Source organism: Phalaenopsis equestris, unplaced genomic scaffold (genome assembly GCF_001263595.1).
Source record: "Phalaenopsis equestris unplaced genomic scaffold, ASM126359v1 Scaffold000094, whole genome shotgun sequence".
NCBI classification, from domain to species: domain Eukaryota; kingdom Viridiplantae; phylum Streptophyta; class Magnoliopsida; order Asparagales; family Orchidaceae; genus Phalaenopsis; species Phalaenopsis equestris.
This window is the reverse complement of record NW_018164536.1, coordinates 6,890,246-6,912,742: the sequence shown is the minus strand read 5'-3', so window position 1 is coordinate 6,912,742 and position 22,497 is coordinate 6,890,246. Positions and strand designations below refer to the sequence as shown.

General features: G+C 33.2%; 1 protein-coding gene across 2 annotated transcripts; it reads right to left on the bottom strand.

Moving 5' to 3' along the window:
• Positions 1-617: 617 nt before the first annotated feature.
• LOC110020316 (growth-regulating factor 4-like) lies at positions 618-6,557 on the bottom strand. 2 transcript variants are annotated; one of them, XM_020718377.1, is made up of 5 exons: positions 6,067-6,557; positions 5,676-5,909; positions 4,816-5,248; positions 1,824-2,302; positions 618-823 (listed from the first exon to the last, which is right to left on the bottom strand). In XM_020718377.1, the coding sequence occupies exons 2-5, from the start codon at positions 5,866-5,868 to the stop codon at positions 816-818; spliced, it is 1,113 nt and encodes a 370-aa protein (XP_020574036.1). In that variant the 5' UTR covers positions 5,869-5,909; positions 6,067-6,557; the 3' UTR covers positions 618-815. The 2 variants fall into 2 exon arrangements, with proteins under 2 accessions (XP_020574036.1, XP_020574035.1); XM_020718376.1 differs by having other exon boundaries at positions 5,676-6,557.
• Between the last annotated feature and the right edge of the window lie 15,940 nt (positions 6,558-22,497).

The following is a 22,497-nucleotide window of genomic DNA, read 5'->3' as shown; positions in this document are numbered from 1 at the left end:
TACAGAATAAATATCATGACATAAAACAAGATTTTGAAAGAATGAGTTCAGTTCTTTCATATCACAACAAAAACACCATGTTAACTTTTTGAAGCATACCTTTTCATGCAAAGGGTAAGGTGGTATGCATATAAAAAAAGAAGCTTAGGGGTTACATTTGTAAATACATAAGAATTTAGTAGTATTTATGCAACTGCCCCAATCATCAAATGTGTGGGTTCCATAGGCCATCAAAGGACAAGACAGAACTACAAGCTGAACATAAATCATGGGTGCATTTGTACCTCTGATAGGGAAACAAAGTATCTGTTCCCAAGCCTTTCATTTAACCTTAGATATGGATCAGAATGTAAGAAATTTAAAAACTTCTTTTCCATGGAACACCCACATACATTTCCTTATTTACATATCTAATAACTAAACTTCCATTTTTACATGCCACCTCATGAAAGTCTATTTCACCTTGTAGAAGTTAAAACAATGATATTTTTAATATGATATGAATGATTTGGATGGTATAAATGTAAAAAAAAAAAAGCAAAATTTGTGTTAGATGTGTAAATATACAAGAATTCGATGATATGTATGAAAATGTCCCCTCAGACCAGGAACCAGAATTTCTCCAGATAAAGCATAAAAGTATTAGAAGGAAACAAAGTTTGCTTAATTGTGAAAGAAATGATGAACATTTAAGTCTGGACAGAGAACAAGAAGAAAAAACAGCTCAGTAACAGTCATACAAAGCAGCCATGGACATGATAAATTGCTGCTGCAACTGATTTAAAATGAATCCAGCTTCGAACTCAGAAGGCTTCTTAATCATCTGCAACACCAAGAATTAGATTAACTCGTGCTGTCACGATTCTGAGAAAAATTTATATACGTAGTACATAATTTTTTCGTATTTACATTATCACACACGTAAATTTTCATACCTAAATGCGGAGCACTCTTAAATCAATGCATGCAAATGTGGATTTAACTTTTGAAAAAGTAGCAATGGCAGCTCTAGTTTTGATGTGATATTAAAGATTTGAGTGATATATATAAAAGTGAATTTACATACATGTATATTTCACTTATTGGTGAGCATTCGGTATATGTTCCGATAGATCGGTTTTAAAATCGGTCAAACCAATTATAGCCAAAATAAGAAGAAAAAAAAAAACTAGATAAATCTAAATTTTGATGAATGTTTATTAGAATTTGATTAAGAAAAAACATTCCAAATTATATCATCTCACCTACATAATATCAATTTAATTTCATGAATCCTCTATTTATTTCAATCAAATGTTGCATAAAATTTTTGATGAAATTTAAATATAATAAAAAAAATTTATAAAATTTTACTTTTTCGGTTTGTTCAAAATGAAAATTAAAATCAAATCAAAATTTATAAAATTTTACTTTTTCGGTTTGTTCAACTGAATGAAAATTAAAATCAAATATTAAAGTAATAAGAAAAAACTAAAAACCGAAATCTATTTTTGAAACCGAACCGAACTGAACCAACCAAACTTTATCGGTTCAGTTCGATTTTTGATTTAGAACAAATAATGCACACCCCTAACTTTGCAATTAAAAACTAATAAACTAATAATAGTACTACTTTCGATGTGATAGCAAAGACTTGAATGCTAGGTGTAAAACATGAAAGTTTGCAAGAAATGTAAGTACACAAGCATTTCAAGTTGCGCATATAAATGCCTCGAGTAAGTATGAAAGCATATGTGTGAGATATGCAAACACAAAAAAAATGTGTGCCATATAAGTAAATGCCCCTTATTCTAATTGCATGAAGATGAGCAGCAGCAACTCACCATTTTGGGATCGAGAACTCGTGGTAGAGAAATCAGAAGACGACATCGGAATGGATATGGAGAGCTGCGTGGTGGAGAAAGAGTTGCGGTTGGATCTATCGTCTTCTAAATCTGACCACGAGTCTCTCGTACCGGGCCATTCATCGAAAAATGGTCGTAAAGGTTGATCGGTCTTGATCGGAGACTCTGCGGATCCATAATCGGAGCCGAAGAAGGAATGTTGGTGCTGGTGATGATTTGGTTTTGGGAAGGAGCTGATGGTCACTTGGCCGAGCTGTTGCAGAGGCTGAAATTGGGAGTAGTTGCCATGGAGAAATGAGCCATCTTTATCTTTTGAAGATGGAGATGCGGTGGCCGGAGATGGCAACAGGCGCCATGAAGTGTCGAAAGAGGAGTCCATGCTGAGCAGTCTCGCGCTTGCAGGAGCGTCAGAATAGAGGCCGCGTTCCTCAAGGCTGGTTTTTGATCCATGAACGTACCTGCACAGCATGATTAGACGATGAAGAACTACGTAGTTCTCACATAACACTCAAATATTTAATAGAACATCAAAAACAACACTATAATTACTTTGTAAAAGCTAATACAACTTTTCATGCATAATTTTAAAGCTTCAAAGTGATGTGTATTATAAGAACAACTTTCCCAAGGAACATTCAAACTCCAAACTAATGAACAAACAGCAAAATTGTAGTTTTATGCTATGGGAAATGAGAAATATAAATCATATATCTAATCATGATTGTGCACTCAACAAAGACTTCAAATAGATTAAAGTGCAAAAAATAGTCCCATGAGGCCGTTTCCGTCCTAGATTTCCAAAAAATAGTCCCATGAGGCCGTTTCCGTCCTAGAGTTTATAAAAATGTCAAAATAGTCCCAACTATAATTGTCCTATAAACTCTAAGACTGTTTTGATATTTCTATAAACTCTGTGACTAAAACGACCCCATTTAAATTGAGCTATAATTGTCCCTCTATAAACTCTAAGACTGTTTTGATATTTCTATAAACTCTGTGACTAAAACGACCACATTTAAATACTCGGGGACTATGTTGACACTTTGCTCCTTCAAATGAGAACAACGCGGTGAAGAAAATAAAAATTAGATATGAAAATCTGCAAACTGAAAATTTGGGTGTGCTCAATAGGGTGTTATAAAATGGAAATTAAACATTATAAAACCACAAATTCTACAAATTTCATTCCCACTAAATTTCTTAAACTACATGAAAACAAACAAAAACCAGCGTTTGTTGTCAAATAAAATGACCGTTATAATAAATTTCATTCCAATAATTACCATAATCGGAATAGGTTGAGTTGTCATAAATTGAAAGGAAAAAAGAAAAAAAAAACTAATTTAAACTAGAGATTATAAACCAGGAAATAAAAAAATTAAATGGGCATTTACATACATAGCACCAAATTCTTATGAATTTATCTAATATAACACCCTTTTTTTTTTTACAATTGTGCCACCCAAGTCTTTCATATCAGATAAAAAATACCACTATTTCAACTTTATAAAAGTGATGCACATTTTCTTGCAAAGGTAAAGGCGGAATGTGCAAAAATTGAAATTTAGGTGTTAGATATGTAAATACGTAAGAATTTAGTGGTTCTTATGTAAATATTCCAAAAAAAAATAAAGAGAGAGAGTCCCTCAAACCTAAAAGCTAACTATGTAACAAAAAGGCAGACATGTTCAAAAGAAAGATATCTTCTAAATGAAGACAAGTATCAAATAAAAAGAGGGAAATTTGCGTTCGCATGACACAATTTGTATGTATTTACATATCAAACACCTAAGGTCTCATGTTTACATTTATGACACTTTAGAGTCATAAACATATGTATGAAAAAAAAAGTATTTTTTACTTTCAAAAAGTGAATAGTAGTGGCATTTTTCATCAAATATTAAAAATTTAGAAGCTATACACGTAAATATGAAATGTTAATGTGTTAGATATGTAAATACATAAGAATTATATTGTATGTAAACGCCCCAAAAAGAGCTATAGTTACAATGCAAACAGATCAGAATAAATGACTAGATTAATATAAAAAAATAGTGCTCATTTCATTCCTTATAGATATAGTAAAAACATTGTAAATCATTATTTCATTCAATCAATTAAATTGTGAAATAAAAATCAAATTTGATTGATTCCCCACTCATTTACAAACTGCAGTCAAACCAAGCTTAGCAGCATCAGATATTCAATGATCTAAGCTTACTGTACTGACAACCATTATTAATGCTTCGTAGAATAACAAACGCTAATTACTACATCTCATCTCAAATTTCAATTTTAAGTGAAAGAAGGCAGCTTTTCTGCTATTCCTCACTTAAAACATCATGAATGATAATCATAGCAAGTCAAAGCAATCAATAGAAGCATCTGAAACTTAATTTATTGGTTTTAACAAAGATAGCAGCTTGGTTATTTATATATTTGTACATAGTTTTCTACTGGTGCAGTAGATTAAACAAATATTGAACTTTGAGAAAGTAGTAGACTTGTCCTAAAGAAACAAAGGAGCAGAAAGATTCTTCTGCGCTTGCTAAACTCCACAGGTGTGTCAGATTAACAATCAATTCCAAATTAATCAAAAACTCTGATTAAATAAGCTTACTTTACTGCTCTTCCAGGTAGATTTATGATATTTTAGTACAAGAATACTTCGAATTTGCAAAACAGATCAAGAATCCTAGTTTATTTAAGAGCTTACCTTCCACATTAATGTATTATTTTTAAAAAAAATTATAAAAATTGCTAAAGCTGTCTTGATCTCTGCTCTCAGCAGAGCATAATTTTTTTAGGAATAATTCAGAGTGCTCTGTAGCTCATCCCCACAGAGTGGGGTTGCAAAAATAAAAGCTATATCTCACGCTAAAAATGGATCCTAAAAGCCAGAGCTTCAAGATCAGCAACACAACTCTAAAAGCTATAATCTTTTCTCGAAATAATGATTCAGAATCATTACCTGAAATCTTTGGTGGCAAAGTTTCCATATGAAGCTGGATCAATGCTAAGATGGGAGGAAGCCACAGCGCCAAGTCCAGTACTTTGATGATGATAAATTGAAGAAATGGAGTGGGGAGGAAGGTTGTGAAAGCTCCCACTGCTGCAACTTCCTCCGGCGACTGAAACGGCGCCGCCGCCTCCAGTTCCGGTGGCGGAACTCCCCAGAGAGGTGGGAGCAAGAGAGGTCACGGTGGAGCAGGACTGAGACTGGGAGAGGGCTGGCGGCGTTTCCACATGCTTTCTTGAACGATTGCGGCCGCGGTGCATGTGCCGCTCACAGTATTTGGAATCAGGGTAGGCGTCTTTAGAGCACCGCCATTTTTTGCCGTCTGTTCTCCGGCAACGGCCTGGTTCTGGGTCGAGTTTCTTGCCGTAGTAGGAGCAGTAACCCACTTAGAAGAACGGAGAACAAAAAACAAGTTAAAATATCATATCAGATCAATGGAAAACGATGAACCACCAGGAAGAAGTTTCAGATCTGTCAATGCTAGCCGTTAAAATTGAGAACTTTATTCGAAAAAAAAAATGAAAAAAAAGACAACTGATGTGAGCGCAGGCAACAAAGTCGTAAATTCATGAAAATGAGGCAGAGTAATATAAACGGTAATGATGATAAAGAAACTTGGAGCATTAAGAAAACAAGCAGTAAAGACTAAGAATAAAAAAGCTCTGGAGAGCACAGAGAGATCCATTAAAATAAACTTAAAACCCAATCTTTACTACGATGAAGGAAAAAAAAAAAGATGAAATTTTACAACATTCTTAGGCAGATAGAGGGCAGAGAAGTGGAAGGGGAAAAGATGAGTGAAACGTGCTTACGAGCTGGATGTTGATAAAAGCGGGTGGCCATGGTCTCAAAACTCCTTCGAATCGGCAGAAGCAGCTCGGGTGGGACGGGAATACCTGCTATGAGGTACTTAAAAATGAGAGCTTGGTGCTCGAGCTCCTCCCACTGCGACGCCGTGAACGGTGGTCTGCATCCTAACCCCACCGCTGCCGCCGTACTGTTCATTTGTCCCCTCACCCTCCCTTCTCCTACCTAACCTAGCAAGTCTACCAACAAAAAGGCTAAAAAAAGAGTAGGTTTCAGAGAAACTCAGAAAAACAGGGAGGAAGAGGAAAGGCTGCAGAAGGAAAGCTCCCTGCTTTCTCCGAGCTCAGACATAGCCTACTCCGCAGAAAATAAAATCCCGAATGGCGGTCCGCCTACCTGCAGGTAAGATGGAGCTGCAAGGCTTCGCCATTTTAGGATAGCAGAAAGGTCTCAGCTTGCAACAAATGCACCACAGCAGAGAGAGAAAATTAAAGAGCAAGAGAGAGTAGAAACCAAATAAGAGAGCGATGGCTTTGAGTGTTGCTATTGCTAGCATTTATAGCTAATTTTGAATAGAGAGAGAAGAAGAAGAAGATGGGTTCAAGATTTATTTCGGGCAATTTTTTCTTCTTCTGATATTTAGCTGAGTTGCTCTAGGGTTGGGCGAGACCTGAGAGGATAAATATCCCCACAGTCATCATTCAGAAAACTTGCTAAAAAAACCTCTGCTTTTAATCCATAATCAAACACTTACTGATTAATCTAAAGATTGTACCTTTAAGAACTTGATCATCAAAACTTCAACAAAAATCATTACTTTTAAACAAAATTTTGACAAATAAAGATTAAGGAGAAGCAGGTCCCGCGCTTGCGGCTGGGGAGCTTCTGCTGCTCATCGTGATTCGAAAATAAGGATTAAATTAGAAGAAAAAGTGCTGTCGCTCTCTGTCGTTTGTCTCCATCTGAGCAAGATGGCTTCGGGTTCCTCAGCTCTTATCGGGAAAAGAGATAGTATCTTTGTAAGCAAACAGCAAAATTTAATGATAATTTAATCAAAGAGATAATCTCAAAGATATTATATAATTATTTCGTTCCTCTGAATCGCATTGGGCTCTGCGCTCCATCACACGGCGAAGATCGAGCCGCGCAGACGGCCGCGGAGCCGTCCGTTGGTCATTCCGTACATGCGGCGACGTTACGGAGTTACGGCGGCGACGGAAAACACTCACGTTTTAAACGGACGGCGCGCAGAGATGGAGCAGCTGAGGGCGATAGGACAGCGGGGTATGTAAATAGGGGAGGGAGGTCGTGAAACGTGGATGTCGGCGGCGAGGAAGCCTAGACAGCTGGATGCGTGACGCTTGAAGACCGTTAAGGCTGTCGCCGGCGGCCAAGGCAGAAATATAATATTGATGGATTGGTGGGTGTGAGGGTGTGATGGTTTGACTTTGGGTTCTGTTCGATCACATCGCAGCATGGTGTGCGTTGAAGTCATTATTTATTGTGTTCTCGTGTTTTTTTTTTTAATTCATTTTATGATTTTAAAAGTTGAGGATTTACTTATTATATATATATATATATATATATAATAAAAATAAATTATGATAGTTGATTTCATAGGTCCATTAAAATAATGATCTTTGTTAATATTATTTTGATGATAATGAGCAATTAATGTTTTTTATTAGCATTCTAGCTTCTTTTATTAATAAGCTTGCAATCTCTTAGAAGCATAATAGCAATGGTTATTAGCTCACCAAAAAAAATTTTAGATTTTGGCCAAGGTTGTGTATTCATTAAAGTTTTATATAAATTTTATACACTTTTAAGTATTATAATAATTTAGGAACATATCGTTTATATTTTAGAAAAAAATATGATATCATATACCTATTTTATATACATGTTCATGTATTTTTATCCATATTGATAAATCTTAAAGATTATTGTTTCAAAAAAGGTTATTATATTCTAAGTGTCTTTTCTTCTTATATATATTTTTTATGAGAGTTTTCTGAGCGCCTGACAATTTTATCAACCATGTCTTCAAGATGAGTGATTACCTGCCCACTTCACCCTTAGTTTTCATATTATCATTCTCTTTTTTTATTTTCCATTAATCATCAACTAACATATGATTTCCTTCTAGCTTTACATGAGTTCAAATATCATCATCATATTTATGCCTCAAGAGGATGAGTACTAAATTAATTTTATGGCACACCCATTAAAATGTGAATTGCATAGTTCCAAATATTTTTCATTTATATAAAAGTTACTTTTGTAAATTTCTCTTACAATGTCAGTATACTCATATTTATGACATTGAGTACTTCTATATAGTTGATACTGTCATTTACGATTGATACTGCGCTCTTGCTTGTCTACTTCACTCTTAGTTTCAAATTACTGTTTTCTTTTTTATTTTCCATTAATCGACTAACATATTGTTTCCTTCTAGCTTTACATAAGTTTCAAAGATCACCATCATACTTTTGCCTAAAGAGTGCCTAAAGAGGATGAGCACTAATTTTTTTTTTTTTGGCACAACCAATAAAATGTGAATTGGATAGTTTAAAATATTTTTTATTTAATTAAAATTTACCTTTTGTAAATTTTTTTTACTGTCTTATCAAATTAAAAAATTAAAATTCAAAAAATATATATTTAAATAAAAAACCATGAATAAAATCTTAAGACTTTAACAATTATAATACATAATAACTTGCAATAAATCATAAAACTAAATTCAAACTTATTCCCATTTAAATAAGGTATGAATCCAAACTAAGTCATGATAAGAAAATTAATTAGTTTCAATTTCAACCTAGCTCAAATTTTATATAAAAGTACCAAAACTAACAATGAGATTTCATAAATTAAACATATTAATAACACTAAATCAAAATATAAAATAATATTAAGACCAACATAAGTTTAAACAACTAAATCAAACTTTTACAAATTAATTCTGCAAACCCTCATTTAACTCAACATTAAACCTCGCCCAAATACTATAAATCAAATATATTTCAAATCTCACATTAAATTCCCATCTAATTGTTATAATAAATGTGTCAATAATCCTACATAAATTTCGAATAAATCCAACAAAAAAAAAAATTAACTCAAAAAATCATATAAAAGTCAATGGAAGTAAGTTCAAATCCATCATATATAAAATTTCATAACTTGTACAAGTTAATTTTTAAATTCCACCAAAATCCAACTTCAAACTTCATCCAAAACTTTATCTTATTTCAAAGCCTAAACATTATTAACAACCTAAACTTAATCCACATCATCCCGTCGCACTAAAAAGTTAGAAGTTGTTAAGTTGTCGGCTGCTATGATGGATATCCTAACACCTGTTTTAATTTAATTTAATATGTATATAATTTAGAAAAAAATAGTATTTTAGATTTTTGAAAACACAAGATCGAACTGATCGCAGATCCCTAGTTATTTAGATAAACGAGCCTAATACCGCAAATAGTGCACCGGATAGATACATTACTTACTGTTGAAGGCTCAATTAAATAAACTAAAGATTGTATGATATCCGTTTAAGTCTGTGAAACCATTTTATGTTGACCTTCAAAAATTCTCCTATTTAATACGAAGAATTAAATAGGGTTTATATTAAGTTGGGTTCGGAAAAGCTTCATATAAGGGCAAGCCCCTATAGTTAATTACATCCTACATAATCGAAGTCACCTAAGAAAACTCTCGATAAAAATCAGGGGGATATTTTCTTCAAAGAGGTCAAAAGGTTAGGACTTTTCAACGAGATCGGACAAAGAGATGGGAAAGGGGAATGACTCAAGTTTGGAACATTTTACTTTGGAATCCAAGTGGTAAGGACTAGGGGATGTCATAGGTCCAGAGGAGAACCTCAGTGACTTCCCAGTCTATCATATTATTTGGCTTCAATTTAGAGGAGAAATATTTAAATATTTCATCCTGCCAATTTATTAATCCTGCCAAATTTATTAATTAGAGTTTATATTCGTGTGAAACGATCACACAAATAGCCTGGGAGATGTGAGAATTTAGGTTGTGACAGACGACAACTTCGGAAACCTAAAGCAGGTTAGGGCTTAAATTGTATAGCAGAGCTATACAAAGTCCTAAAGATAAATTGAGGATTTAAGTTTGCATAAGCAAACAACCTCAAAATTCTATGGATTTGTTGTTTAATTCTAAAGAATGGTCTAGCTGGTGAAGACATATTTTGTTGTTGAAGATGGTTGTGTTGCCCACGATGCTAGCTCCAAGCTCCTTGTCGTAGCAGGTTTAATTTTTCTAATGTGTCAAGTCATGATGTCAAATCAATTGTCCTTATGGTTATGGTTCTTTAAATATTATGTGGCATATTAAAGTTGATTAGAGCGACACCGGTTAGGATCCTACGGTTCTCTCGTTCTGGTACCACTATTTTCTTTTAGATTTACTTAGTCCAAATGTATTTACTAAACTCAACTCGATGAGTTTCATACTTTCATTTAGACAGTGGGAAATCTCGTTAGCAACCGGGGGTTACCTCCTCCGAGGGATTTCTGATCATCCGATAGAGACGTCTTAATTTAGTTGAAATTATTGTTTTGTGATGTTTGTGATTAAATTTTGATTGTTTTATATTTGAATGTTGTGGTGGTGAATTTCATCTTGGTTGATTTTATTTGGTTTTGGTTTCAGTTTCATGGCTATCCTAAAGGTTTTAGTTTTGACATGCAGGGTGACATCGTTGTTTAACATGCAAGTTCATGAGCAGAAAAAGTGCAAGAAAAGAAGATGTCGTAAACTATAAAAGCGTACCTGTCGAGTCTTCTCGTTCTTCCACTTGAAAGTTCAATACTTGCAAGGTATATATATATAGTTTTGCAAGAATTAAAGCATGCTTGTAGAAAAAGAATAGGAAGTACAGGTTCAAGGTGTTTCTACCAGATTCTATGTCATATCTTAATGGGTCCTTTTCATTTAAATGTATATATGATTTTGTAAGCAAGGCATAATGAGTTTAATCATACTTCAAGATATCCAAATGAGTATGAGAAGGATCTAGGGGCCAGGCCCCAGGCCTCTCACAATCCCTTGAAAAGTCTCGAGTTTATTTAAACTCATTATGTTGCTTAATAAATCATCCCTATCATACCCCTATGCTCAATGAACTGATGTTCTAGCCAACCCTAAGGATGGGTTAATTATCACTTGATGTTTTATTTATAAATTATATAGGTAAAAGACCTTTAAGGGCAATTTGGTTTAATTAAGGAGCTTAGTACTTTAATTTTAAAGATGGGCTTGTAGTGTTTTGAAAGGTTTTAAATTACTTATAAGTTATTTTCTAAACCTCATTAGTAAAATTTTGATTAAGCCTAGTTCATTACTAAGCCTTTAAGATTTAATAGGTAGATTTATAATGTTAAGAAAAAGAGTTTTTAATATTTATATTCTTAATCCTTATCATGAATTATAAATCATCTCAAAACCATTAGTTGGGGGTTTAAAATCAGTGAGTTATGCTCTTCTAAAATCAAACCCCTCATCGTAATAACTCCCTATTTAAATATTCTTTTAAATTTCATTAATTTTAAAAAATTACACATTTATTCTTTATAAGATCAGAGTGAGATTGGTTACTACCACTTATCCCTTTTATGTTTCAATTATCAAGACATGTCAATTGAAATTATTTGTTGCCCATATAGTCCTTTGCTTAAGCCTAAATAATAATTAAGTCTCAAATTCCAAAATTACCCTTTTGCCCCTAAGACCTTAACACCCTATAATTCATTAAATTAGACTCAAATGACTTGAAAATTTTATGTTACCTCACTTATGGGTTAATTAAAATATCAGAGGAGAAAATGTGATTTTTTTGAATTTATTTAATTTTATAATTGTCTTTAATGCAAAAATAGGGATTTTCAATGAAAATTCAATAACTCCACCAAAATAAAACCTTTGTCCTTGAGAAAATTATTAAAGGTTCACCTAAGTTAGAGGACCACTTGGACCAATTTTCATGATTTTTAAAATTTTAATTTAATTATTAAAATTATTTGTTAGTTTTGAGCATTAATTAAATATAAAATAATAATTAAACGGAAAATTAAGTTTTATATCTTTATTAAATCTCTCTGAGTCTAGTGAACTCAATGAAATAAAGTTTAGATTTTTTTTATTTATATTTTAATTATTGAAATTATTTTAGTGAGAAATGAAAGAAAATTCATTTTTAAGCTTTTAATATTAATATTTTGACTTAGAAAATTAGAAAAAAATATTTAATTGGTCCCAAGTGATCAGGAAGCCAAATGTGACATAATATTAAGTTTTTACCATTTTGCAATTTTTATGATTTTTAATTAATTTTTAATTATTTAAATGCCCAAAAATGATTCAAAAATGAAGTGTTTATTTTAATTTCAATTTTATTTTTCTTAGGTTCCTCTGGTCATAAGGTGCTCCCAAAACCAACTTGGTGATATTTTGAGTTGTATTTTAGTTATTAGAATTATTTTAATGCCAAAAATGTGATTTCACTTAATTAATACATTTGAGTGGTCAAATTAAATTCAATTGACTTGAGATTTTTATAGGGAGCTCCTCTAATATTAAATTATAGTTTGGAATAGTTTTTATTTCATTTACATTTATAACTACTCCAAATTATATTTCTTTTCATTTTTAGGGTTGGTGACAATTAAGGTTATTTTTAATGAGAAATCAAATTTATATTTTTCTTAGGATCCACTGACCACAATGAACCTACCAAAATAAGTTTTGTATTTTTCTAATGACTATTTTAGTTATCACAATTTTTATACCAAAACAGGGGTCATTAACTTGAAAATTAGATATCTCTAGTTAGAGTTGTCCCCTGACCTTGGAAAAATCAGAGGAGATGTCTAACAACAAAAACAACAAAAGCCCCATGGTCCCATGTCACGGTGAAATGTCTATGCACATGGAGTATCAAATTAAGAATTAAGGAAAAATACTATTTAACTAATTAAAAAAATACATGCATCAAATGGACATGAAAATAATTTCACATTGTTCTCCTCTATTTATTGAGCAATAGGGTATTTCTATTTTATTTTTGTGATTTTTATACACAAAGATATGGATTTTTGAACTTTTGGGAATTAAATAATTCAAATAAAATCCTATTTTTCTACTTAAGTGATGTGGCACTGACTGGATCCTCGTACACGTCGAATGACCACGCGTCGCCATGGGATTAGGAGTCACCGTCTGAGTCAGCCCGCCTTTTTGCACCCTTCCTTCGTCCTACGCAATCTTGACCGCTCATGTGATACATGCCTGATCCGACGACGGTCCGTCATCATCCCCAATAGATCAAACACGTGAGTTGTCCACCTTCTAGACCTCATATCTCGCTCGATTCTCAACCAAATCGAGTGAGGTTTGTTCATATCGACTTGTCTCGACGAGACAAACATATCCATTTAAATCGATTCTATAAACATGGAGAATTAGAATAAATCCATATGGTTAATCAAGTCTTAAATCAAGTCTATAATTTGCCCAAGACGTGTGGCCTCGATTGGGTGCATCCAAAAGCTTGCCTTGAGGTTAAAGAGCTCCTAGATGAAGCCTCGAGCAGTGGTGAAATTCCTAGATATGAAATCGACCAAGGCCGATTTAGGGGTTTGATCAAAGTCCACCCAAGGGTGCTCTGATGATGGGGCTTCTATGGGGGATCTTCCTCTCTCATTGTGGAGATGGTGTGGGGGCAATTAATTTGGATTTGGTTGAGTATTTGGGGACGTCCTATTTCAGCCTATTTCAGCCTAGGGATTGAGCTCCAAAATTGAGCTCGAGTAGTGGATTTGAGTGGCTAAGGATGGTGGGATTGAACTCAAGAGGTTTCAAGGAAGCTCTAGAAGAAATTTGACAGAGTCTCCCTAAGGAAATTCAAGCTCTCTTAGTTTGGTCATGGAGGGTGGGTTTAAATAGAGGGGGAATGGGAGGCCACCACTGGTGGGTGTTTTAGGTTGCTTATGTGGATGCCAGCAAGGTGCAAAAATCCAATTGGGATGAGACAACTTAGATGGGTTTAATTTTGAGTTTTAGCCATGGGGGAGTACTTGAGCTGGCTTTTCTGGTAACCAAGGTAGTCGGCCGGCCAGGGAGAGGTCACCATCCCACTCAGGGAGGTCAGGGCTTGGGTTTGGTGAAGTCAATTGGGGTTGGTCATGTGTAAAGGTGTTGAATTAAAATAGGATGTGAGAAGGGCTATTTTGGATCAAATTGGGTCAAGTCATGGATTTTGGTTGGGTTCACCCACCAAGGTTGGCTTAGATGCTGAGGGAAATCAGATATTTCAGCTTAATCATTCGTAAGGTCCATATCCAAGTGATGGTTAAGTATGGGGTTTAGGTGATTCATGGGATTGGTTAAAAGAATCTTAAGTATATTTGAAAGTAGCTTGGTCTCTTGCCATTAATAGTATGGTGATGTGGCATGGCTTTCATGGCTCACCTATGGCTTGGGAGTGGCTTCATAGCTTGTCTTTGGCTTGACTAATTTTCATGAGAAGGAATTTTAGATTTATTTGGTATTTTTAGTGAAGTTTGACATGATGCTTAATATAGAACAATTTGATCATGAATTTGAGACTTAGGGGATGATTTTGATTAAATAAATGATGGGGATAAAATTTGTCATGTGCGCTTTTGGATTTGGGCCTTTTAGAATGACTTAAGGATTTGAGCTTTTAAAATTGAAATTGAACTTGGGCTAAAATTTTGCGCTAATTGAATGTTCAATTTGGTGTAGGGGGATTTATGAAAGATTTGAAAAAATTTCAAGTAATTTTGAATTGAATTGGTGAGCAAATTTGATGGATTTAGGCATATGGTCAAAATTGGGGCTTTTTGGTTTGGGTAAAATTGAGCTTGCAATTGAATCAAATTGGGCTTGAATTTTATTTAGATTAGGATTGAGGATGCTGAATTTTGATTTGGAATTAAAATTGGGCAAGATTGGAGCCAATTGGGCCAAAATTAGGGTTAATTTGGGGGCATTTGGGCCTTTTAAGAGCAAATTAGGACTTTTGGTCGTGGGCCAAAATTAGGGTTAATTTGGGGGCATTTGGGGCTTTTAAGAATTTGGGGGCATTTGGGCCTTTTAAGAGCAAATTAGGACTTTTGGTCGAATTGGACTAATTTGGTCAAATTGGGTCAAATCGATGACCAAAAAATGAAATTAGGAATATTTGGGATGATGTTGAAATTTTAGGAAATTTTTGGAATTTTTGGGTCATGAGGGGCATTTTGGTAATTTGGTAATTTTGGGCTAGAATAGGCAAGTAAGTCATGAAGCCAAGTCAAACCAATAGGAGTCATGTGAGGACTCATTTTGGATGCTCAATATATTGGTTCTAACCCTCTTAGACAAAGACTAGGGGTATAAGTTCATCCATAAAGACTAGGGGTATAGGAGCTTTCCAAAAGGAATCGGGAGACCAAATTAAAGGTTCATAGGGCCTGGGGTAAGTGAAAAAAGTATAGTGTGTGCAAGTCAACTAGCTCCAGGCCAACACCTAGGGTCAGTCCTAAGGTCAAGAAGTCCTATGGGGACTCTCCTTGAGATCCCACCTACTAAGTGATAGAGGTTAGGACTAATATGTGGAACATCAAGTTGAGCAAGGAAGAGTTTAGAGTTTCTAAGGGTGTGGGTTTCTTTTCTAGTTTTCTAGGAATAGTCAACTGGAAAGTCTTATGGCTAGACTCTAGGCTACTACAGAGGAAAAAACTAGACCTCAACCAAAAATGAGATCAACACATCCATACCCAAACATCACCTCACCCAAGCCCTTTCCCTATGGGATTAACCCAAGCTTACCCAAAATTGTCCAACCTCATTCAAATTCAATACAAAGTATTCAATCCACTCCACGCTCCAATTTTGGCTTTACCCGAGCAGCTTAACCCAGCCTCGATATCTTTTATAATGACTTCTACATGGAAGCACACCATTTTTGACCGAACACGTGGTACTCCCCTATTGGTCAATTTCGTTGACCAACTCATTTTTGACAAAACGCATGTGACAAAAACACAATATGATGAGGCTGGTGGTCTTTTGATTGGATAAAACACTAAATTTGTTATTTATGTTTTGTATTAGTTCTAAAGATATAATGTGGAGGTTTTGGTTGGAATTTAAAAGATTTATGAAAGAATTGTGGCTTAAATACCAATACTAGCCTAGATTAGACTATTTTGGGTTGATTTGGAATATCTCTTTGAAAAAGTGGCTTGAGAATAGGTAAATAGTTAGAAATGATTATTAGTGGCTAGCTTATGATGTGTACCTATAATATGGAGTATATAAGTGGTTTTGGATTTACAATAGTGTTTAAGGTTAGGGAACAAGACTAGGCCTTAATAAGCTCTTAATTAGCTAATGGCTATGAAGAGGGGTTTAGAATGGTTGTGAAGCGTTGGTTTTGGTCTATTGATATTATAAGAAGCTTAGATCATGGATGAAGAGTGGTGAATAGTTTAAGAGCAATTGTTATGGAGGATTAATGAATAACAAAAAGAAAAGCAAAGATAAATATCTAAACTCACCAAAGAAATGACAACACTTGAAGTCACCAAACTCCAATCAAAAAAAGAGAAAATTCTCATTAAATTATTTCATTCAAAAATTGATTAGAATTTATTACATATCAGCAAAATTTATAGGGATTATAATAGCAAAAAGTTAATAAAATGATGAGGAAATTTTGAAGGGTTATAATGGCCACTAATTGAGGAAGGTAGCAACCTCCTTCCTATTTTTTTTAATTATTATGACCTGTAATAAAAGCCTCTAAATTGGAAAATTTAAACAATATAAAAATTGAAATTGAAATATAAATGAAAAAATACAAATTCAAAATTTTCTTCTAGATATGTTTAGATACACCTAAAATATATAGTATTTTTAGACACATTTTTATACCTTTTTGGTAATATTGCACCTTAATGGAAGGTATTTTAGTATTTTCTTACAGGTTGTTGATTTTTAGGACTTGAAGCAAAAAAGATGGAATTTGGAGTCAAAATGACTTTTTTGAAGGAATACTCAGCGCCGACAGTGCTAAGGGTAACGCCGACGACACAGACCAACAGAACAGACAGTAAATTTTACTCAACGTCAACGACACCAATGTCGGTTCAGTCACCAATTCTAGAAGATTCGACGTATTTGGATGCTTTTGGAAGAGATTTTAGAGACACCTATTGGAGAGCCGACTTGAGGCTTTATATAGTGCCGAAATTGATCAGAAAAAGAGGACTTTTGGACTCTAATCAAATCTTCTTGACTTCTCATTGCCACAATTCATTCTCCTACACACCATCTTCATTCCAAAAACCATTAAGAGTTAATTGTTCATATAATTTTGAGTTTTTGTAGTGAGATTAAGTGTGAATCTTTCTCTTAGAGTGTTGGAGAAGGAAAAAAGTTCGAGATTTCTTCTTTCTGCATTTCCTAGGGAAGGCTATAAGGGATTTGCTTTGAGAAAGAGTTTCAGATAAGTAGAAAGAGTTTCAGATAAGAAAGAGTTTCAGATAAGTATTGTTTGTTTAATAGTGTTGTATGAACTTTCTTTTATATATGAAATTTATGTTTTGTTGTATCTTTCTCTTGAAGTCTGAGTAGTTTTCTTTATATTTTTCCCAACTCTGAGATATGGTGAAATGAAGAGATAACATGGATGTGATAATATTAAAATATAAAATAAATTGTGATAATTTTTCAACTTTGAACTTAATGTACTTTTCGATCTGACCAATTAAATTGTTAAAATATGTTGTAAAACATATAATCTGGGAAATGAAGTATGAGTTCTACAACATAGTGAGGATCACATTTGATTCCATGAAGGAGAAATTTGTTCATGGAATTAAGTGCAAATAAATATAGAAATATACTTTATTGGGTGTATAATTAAAGAATATTTAGGGTGACAAACTAAAATCCCCAATTAGATCTTAGTGTTTAAAAATTAAAGTGAGAGTTAGCCTTCAGGTAAATGGAAGTGGGAGCTCTAGAGTGGGAGCCAGTATCTTCCTAGCCTAGCCACAAATTTAGGGACTAAACTTAGGATTAACCAATGACTTTCTATAACATTGTATCAGGGTAGATGGTTAAAACTGCTTCTATTTGGTATAATACACATTATAAACATTTATCTCATCTCATTTCACCAAAACCTCATACCAAAACTTTCACCAAAACCTCATTGTAGTGAGAAAAATGCTTTTTCACATAAGAAATCTTCATTACATAAACATAGTTTAGTAGATTAGTAGTTACCGTTTAAACTTTACATTTCTGTTTTGCTAATGAATAAATAATTTAGTTGTGATAATATTTTAAAATTCAAAATTAGTGACAGTAATTTTGTTTTACTTTCTGTGAAGTTCCTAGTTAATCTATCATCTCAAATTTAAATATTCCCCGTGGGATCGATATTTGGGGCTTAAATAGAAAACTCATTATTACTTGATAACGATACGTATACTTGCGTAGAATCTCATTATTAATTGTCTATAGTTATATAAATTTTACACAACTTTACTTTCTCGGGATCAAGTTTTTGGCGCCGTTGCCGGGAAATGTAACGGTTAAATTAAATAGATTTGGTAAATTAAGAAATTTAGAGATAATTATAAAAATAACATTAAATTGTTTTGCATCACTTAATTTATAGGCTCGGGTGGGGACACTGATATGTAAAATATTGTTCTTGCCTTTATGATGGATGAAGTTTCCCAAGGAGAAGAAAGTCTCTCTCTTAAGACTTTGAGAATCATAGAAGATAAGAATCAATAATATAGACAATGTCAAATAATATATTTAACTAATTAGAAGCTACAAATAAAATTAAGTGTTTATATTTCCAACCATTAAGCTAATGTTATATTTATTAAAAAAAATTTTAACAATTAACAACTTTAAATTTAGAAGAGTTGATAGTGATGCCTAAATAATACCAAATTATTTAGTTTGAAACCTCAAATTATCACTAATGTGCTATTTTAAATATCAAACATAATTTTTTAGAAATAAATAGTAAATTTACCAAAATTATCATAGAGGTTGGTGATCTATTTAAAAATTTTAAAAATAGAAGATAATTAGTTAGCAGAATTGATAATCGTCTTTTCAAAAACTAGTTGATTAGTATAAATGAGATTGATGATAATAGTAAATTTACCAAAATTATCATAGAGGTTGGTGGTCTATTTAAAAATTTTAAAAATAGAAGATAAGTAGTTAGCAGAATTGATAGTCGTCTTTTCAAAAACTAGTAGATTATTAGTATAAATGAGATTGGTGATCTTATATATATATTAATAATACTTTGTAGGGCTTAGGAGTTGAGTGAAGAAGGGTTGGGGGTGAAGGATGGTGGGGAATCGTTTGATTTTTCAAGTGAATATTCAGGTCATGGATGGGAGAAGAAGAGAAGAACACATCGACTAAAGTATGCAGAGGGGAATTATGATTACCATTAGAAGTAGAAGCATCATCATTAGTTTTGATTGGAGAATTATTTATGAGGGAGTTGGTGTAAGCAGAAGAAGGAGCCAAAATGTTTAGTTTAGGGACATAATGCATAGAATGAAAGGGAGAGAAAGAGTATTATGAAGCTAGATGAGAGTGGCTTCTATCTTTGTTGAGGGGCGACATTGAAGGGGGTTTGTAGTAAGGATATATCTGGCAAGCATAGGGGTCATGGGCGAAGGTGTCATAAACTTTGAAAGATGAAGGCTTTCGTTCATAAAAAATATTTTGTTGGATATCATTATCTCTTACAAAGAAGGTAACATTAGGAATAACTAATTTAAGAAAAATTTGAATGCTAACCCTAGCAAAAAAATTACCCTAAGTACCTTCTCTTGTAAAGGGTAATAGTAAGGGAAATATTGATTTTACATGTTATTTTATAGATGCCAATTTTAGACTAATAATGTAGATGTAAGTTAGAGAACTTAACCCATATAGGTATTATTTTTTTAATCCTCATTTACTAGCTTAAAAGTAGGAGTCCACTATTTGAAAACAAAAGGATTACCAGTAAAAAACGTTAGACTCCCTTCAATAACCATCTCAAAATCCTCTATAGAAAACCTAAAAAAAAAAATCTTCAACAAAAGATATAAGGTTAAAACTATCTCGAAGTTTTTGAATTTCATGAAAAGCTTGAAAGGGGTCATTGTAGAATGACATATTGCTGAGAGCATAGCCAACGAGAGACAAGTCTCATTACTTGGAGCCTTCATATGTTTCATCCTCAAAAGATTACATTATTTTCTACACAAGGTATAAAAGAAATGTTTAGGTAGGAGGTGTTCAATATGTGAGAAGAAAGAAGACATTTTAAGTTAACTTTAGGTAGATGCCTGAGAATGGAACTCCAGGCAATGAAGGGGAAGGGGGGACAAAAGAGTGATCCATAAAAGTAAAGAAGCGAGACCTCTTAACCTAGAGGGAGAGGTAAACGGGGCACAACATCGCAGTTAGGGCAGAAAAACCCTTTATGGTTTCTAACTTACAAAGTAAAAGTATTTTCATTAATTATCATATATTTTGCTCTTTTCAAAATTACATTGATTATATCTGTTTTCAAATCTAACTGTATGGTATGATCATTGATTACATTAGCCCATTAGAACTTGTACAAATTTGAGTTTCAGGTGTAAGTCTGGTATAATCCATGCATATACAATACAATTTAATTATTATTAATTAATTTGATTTATCAACAAATTTTAATTGTATATATTTACTTGTGTGTGCGTTGATAATGTTAGTTGCTTTCATATCTAATATATATGTAAATACATCACAAAAAAAACTACTTTAGGTTTTTATCATTCCAAGATTTTTATCAATGAGAACTTTATCTCTCATGAGTAAATTTATTATACATTATTAAGATAATAATTTTTTTTATTTTATAATGCCTATTTCACCACACAATAATGTCAAAAGAACTATCTTTAATTCGTTGCACGAGCATCCAACTAATTTCCTGTTTACATGAATCTCGAGTGGCAATATCACATTAGAGCATCAATGGAGCATAAGTTTTTTCATATGATAATTTATCCATTTATCTAATAAAAGACTAAGTAGATATTAACTGCAAATGATTATTTGTAGTGAGTTTCATAAGATTTCACTTTTTATTTTAATTCTTACATAAAATTTTTTTAATAGCATATTTCATTGTGGAGGGCTACGTATATTTAGCTCTTTGCTTAATCTAATCATTTTCATAAGAATTTGCATCAATCAGTTTTTCTTAAAATTCAAAAACAATTTAGATAAATTCTCTATTAAGATATTGTTGCTCAAGATTTAGCATAATTTGATATTGCTTATTTGTAAGCCCATATATAGTATTAGAGTTGTAATGGGAGGAATTCCACTAAGTGTGTTTTAGGGCAGCTTTGATATTCATGAGTTTATTAGAAATAACAAGATTGGGCCACCTTCAACGTGGAGAAACCAAACATTGGAGATAATGTTTTAAAATTTCTCATATCTCTTCAGTAATTCTTATACATAAATTTGAATTTATGCAAAAAAAAAATCATTGCTAAAAGAGATGAGAATAAGGGAGCGATCTAAGGCGGGAGATTATAAAAGGAATTTGGGTAGTGATTCGTCCAATGTATATTATAAAGAACTCTATGCAATAAATATCTGACCATTTGTTGATTTGACTAGCTATAAGAGATACCAATATTAAGCAAATCAGTGAGACCAAAATTGAAAATGCAAGCAAGAAATCTAAAAGCTTACTTGGGGTAAGAGACACACTACTAACTTTCTCTTTGGGTCATAAATACAAATAAAATCTCCCATAACGACTCAAAGATCATTAATTTAGAAGCAAGTTTTTTGGCAGAGTTTCACAACTCTTTCTTTTTAGTAGCATAATCATCATCATAAATAAATGTAATAAGAAATTTGATACAGGAAGAGGAAATCAATTCATCGTGAATAAACTAAGCATTAATCTCTAATGCAGAGAAAGAAACACATGCAAAGTTCCACTAGATCTAAACGTGATCATTTAATAAGCAATTAAAATTATTGAAAGAAGCTCCATTAAAAAAAAGAGGAATTTTAAGAGAGAGGAGCTGTCTGAAATCAAAGAGGGATGAAGTTTGGTTTCAAGAAAGCAAATAATATTAAGATTTTGACTCTTAATGAGACTTTTACAATCAGTAATACAAATATCACTATTGAATCCACCAACATTCCATAGACAAAATTTTAATAAAATAAATCAAAACTATTGTGGAACAGTGTAGAAACTCCTTCATATATATATATTTTATATATATAGTTTTACATGCTTTTTCTGCCCATAAACACCATGCTGCCTAACACACTGTTTGATGCGATCAACATTGCCGAATGTGATTCACAGAAAAATATTGCGTGATGATGCGATAGGTGTGAAATTGAAATGCATAGCCCTCCTCAAACACTGGAAGTAATTAATATCCAAGACTGAAATATCAACTCCCACATTACTTCATCTGTACAAAACCAACAAGTTTTCAAACAATTAGTCGCCCATCCAATCCCCCCACAAAGCAACCCACCTCAAACCAACACCTCACAAAAAAAAAGCAGAATCATCAGCACGCGCCCGCATCGATGGAGCCCCACCCGCCATCAAAGGACTTCAAGTCCCGCCACCCCAAAAGGCGGCAACTCCGCGCACCTGTCGTCCTCTTTCAGTGGATGCCAGCCCCTCAGCCCTCCATTAAA

Excerpts from the sequence above, each read along its gene's own strand:
- LOC110020316 (XM_020718376.1), bottom strand. The coding sequence starts at position 5,868 with ATGAACAGTACGGCGGCAGCGGTGGGGTTAGGATGCAGACCACCGTTC. Across the intron at positions 5,249-5,675 it reads CTTTTATCAACATCCAGCTC|TGGGTTACTGCTCCTACTAC; the intron begins GTAAGCACGTTT and ends CGTTCTTCTAAG. Across the intron at positions 2,303-4,815 it reads TTTGCCACCAAAGATTTCAG|GTACGTTCATGGATCAAAAA; the intron begins GTAATGATTCTG and ends CATGCTGTGCAG.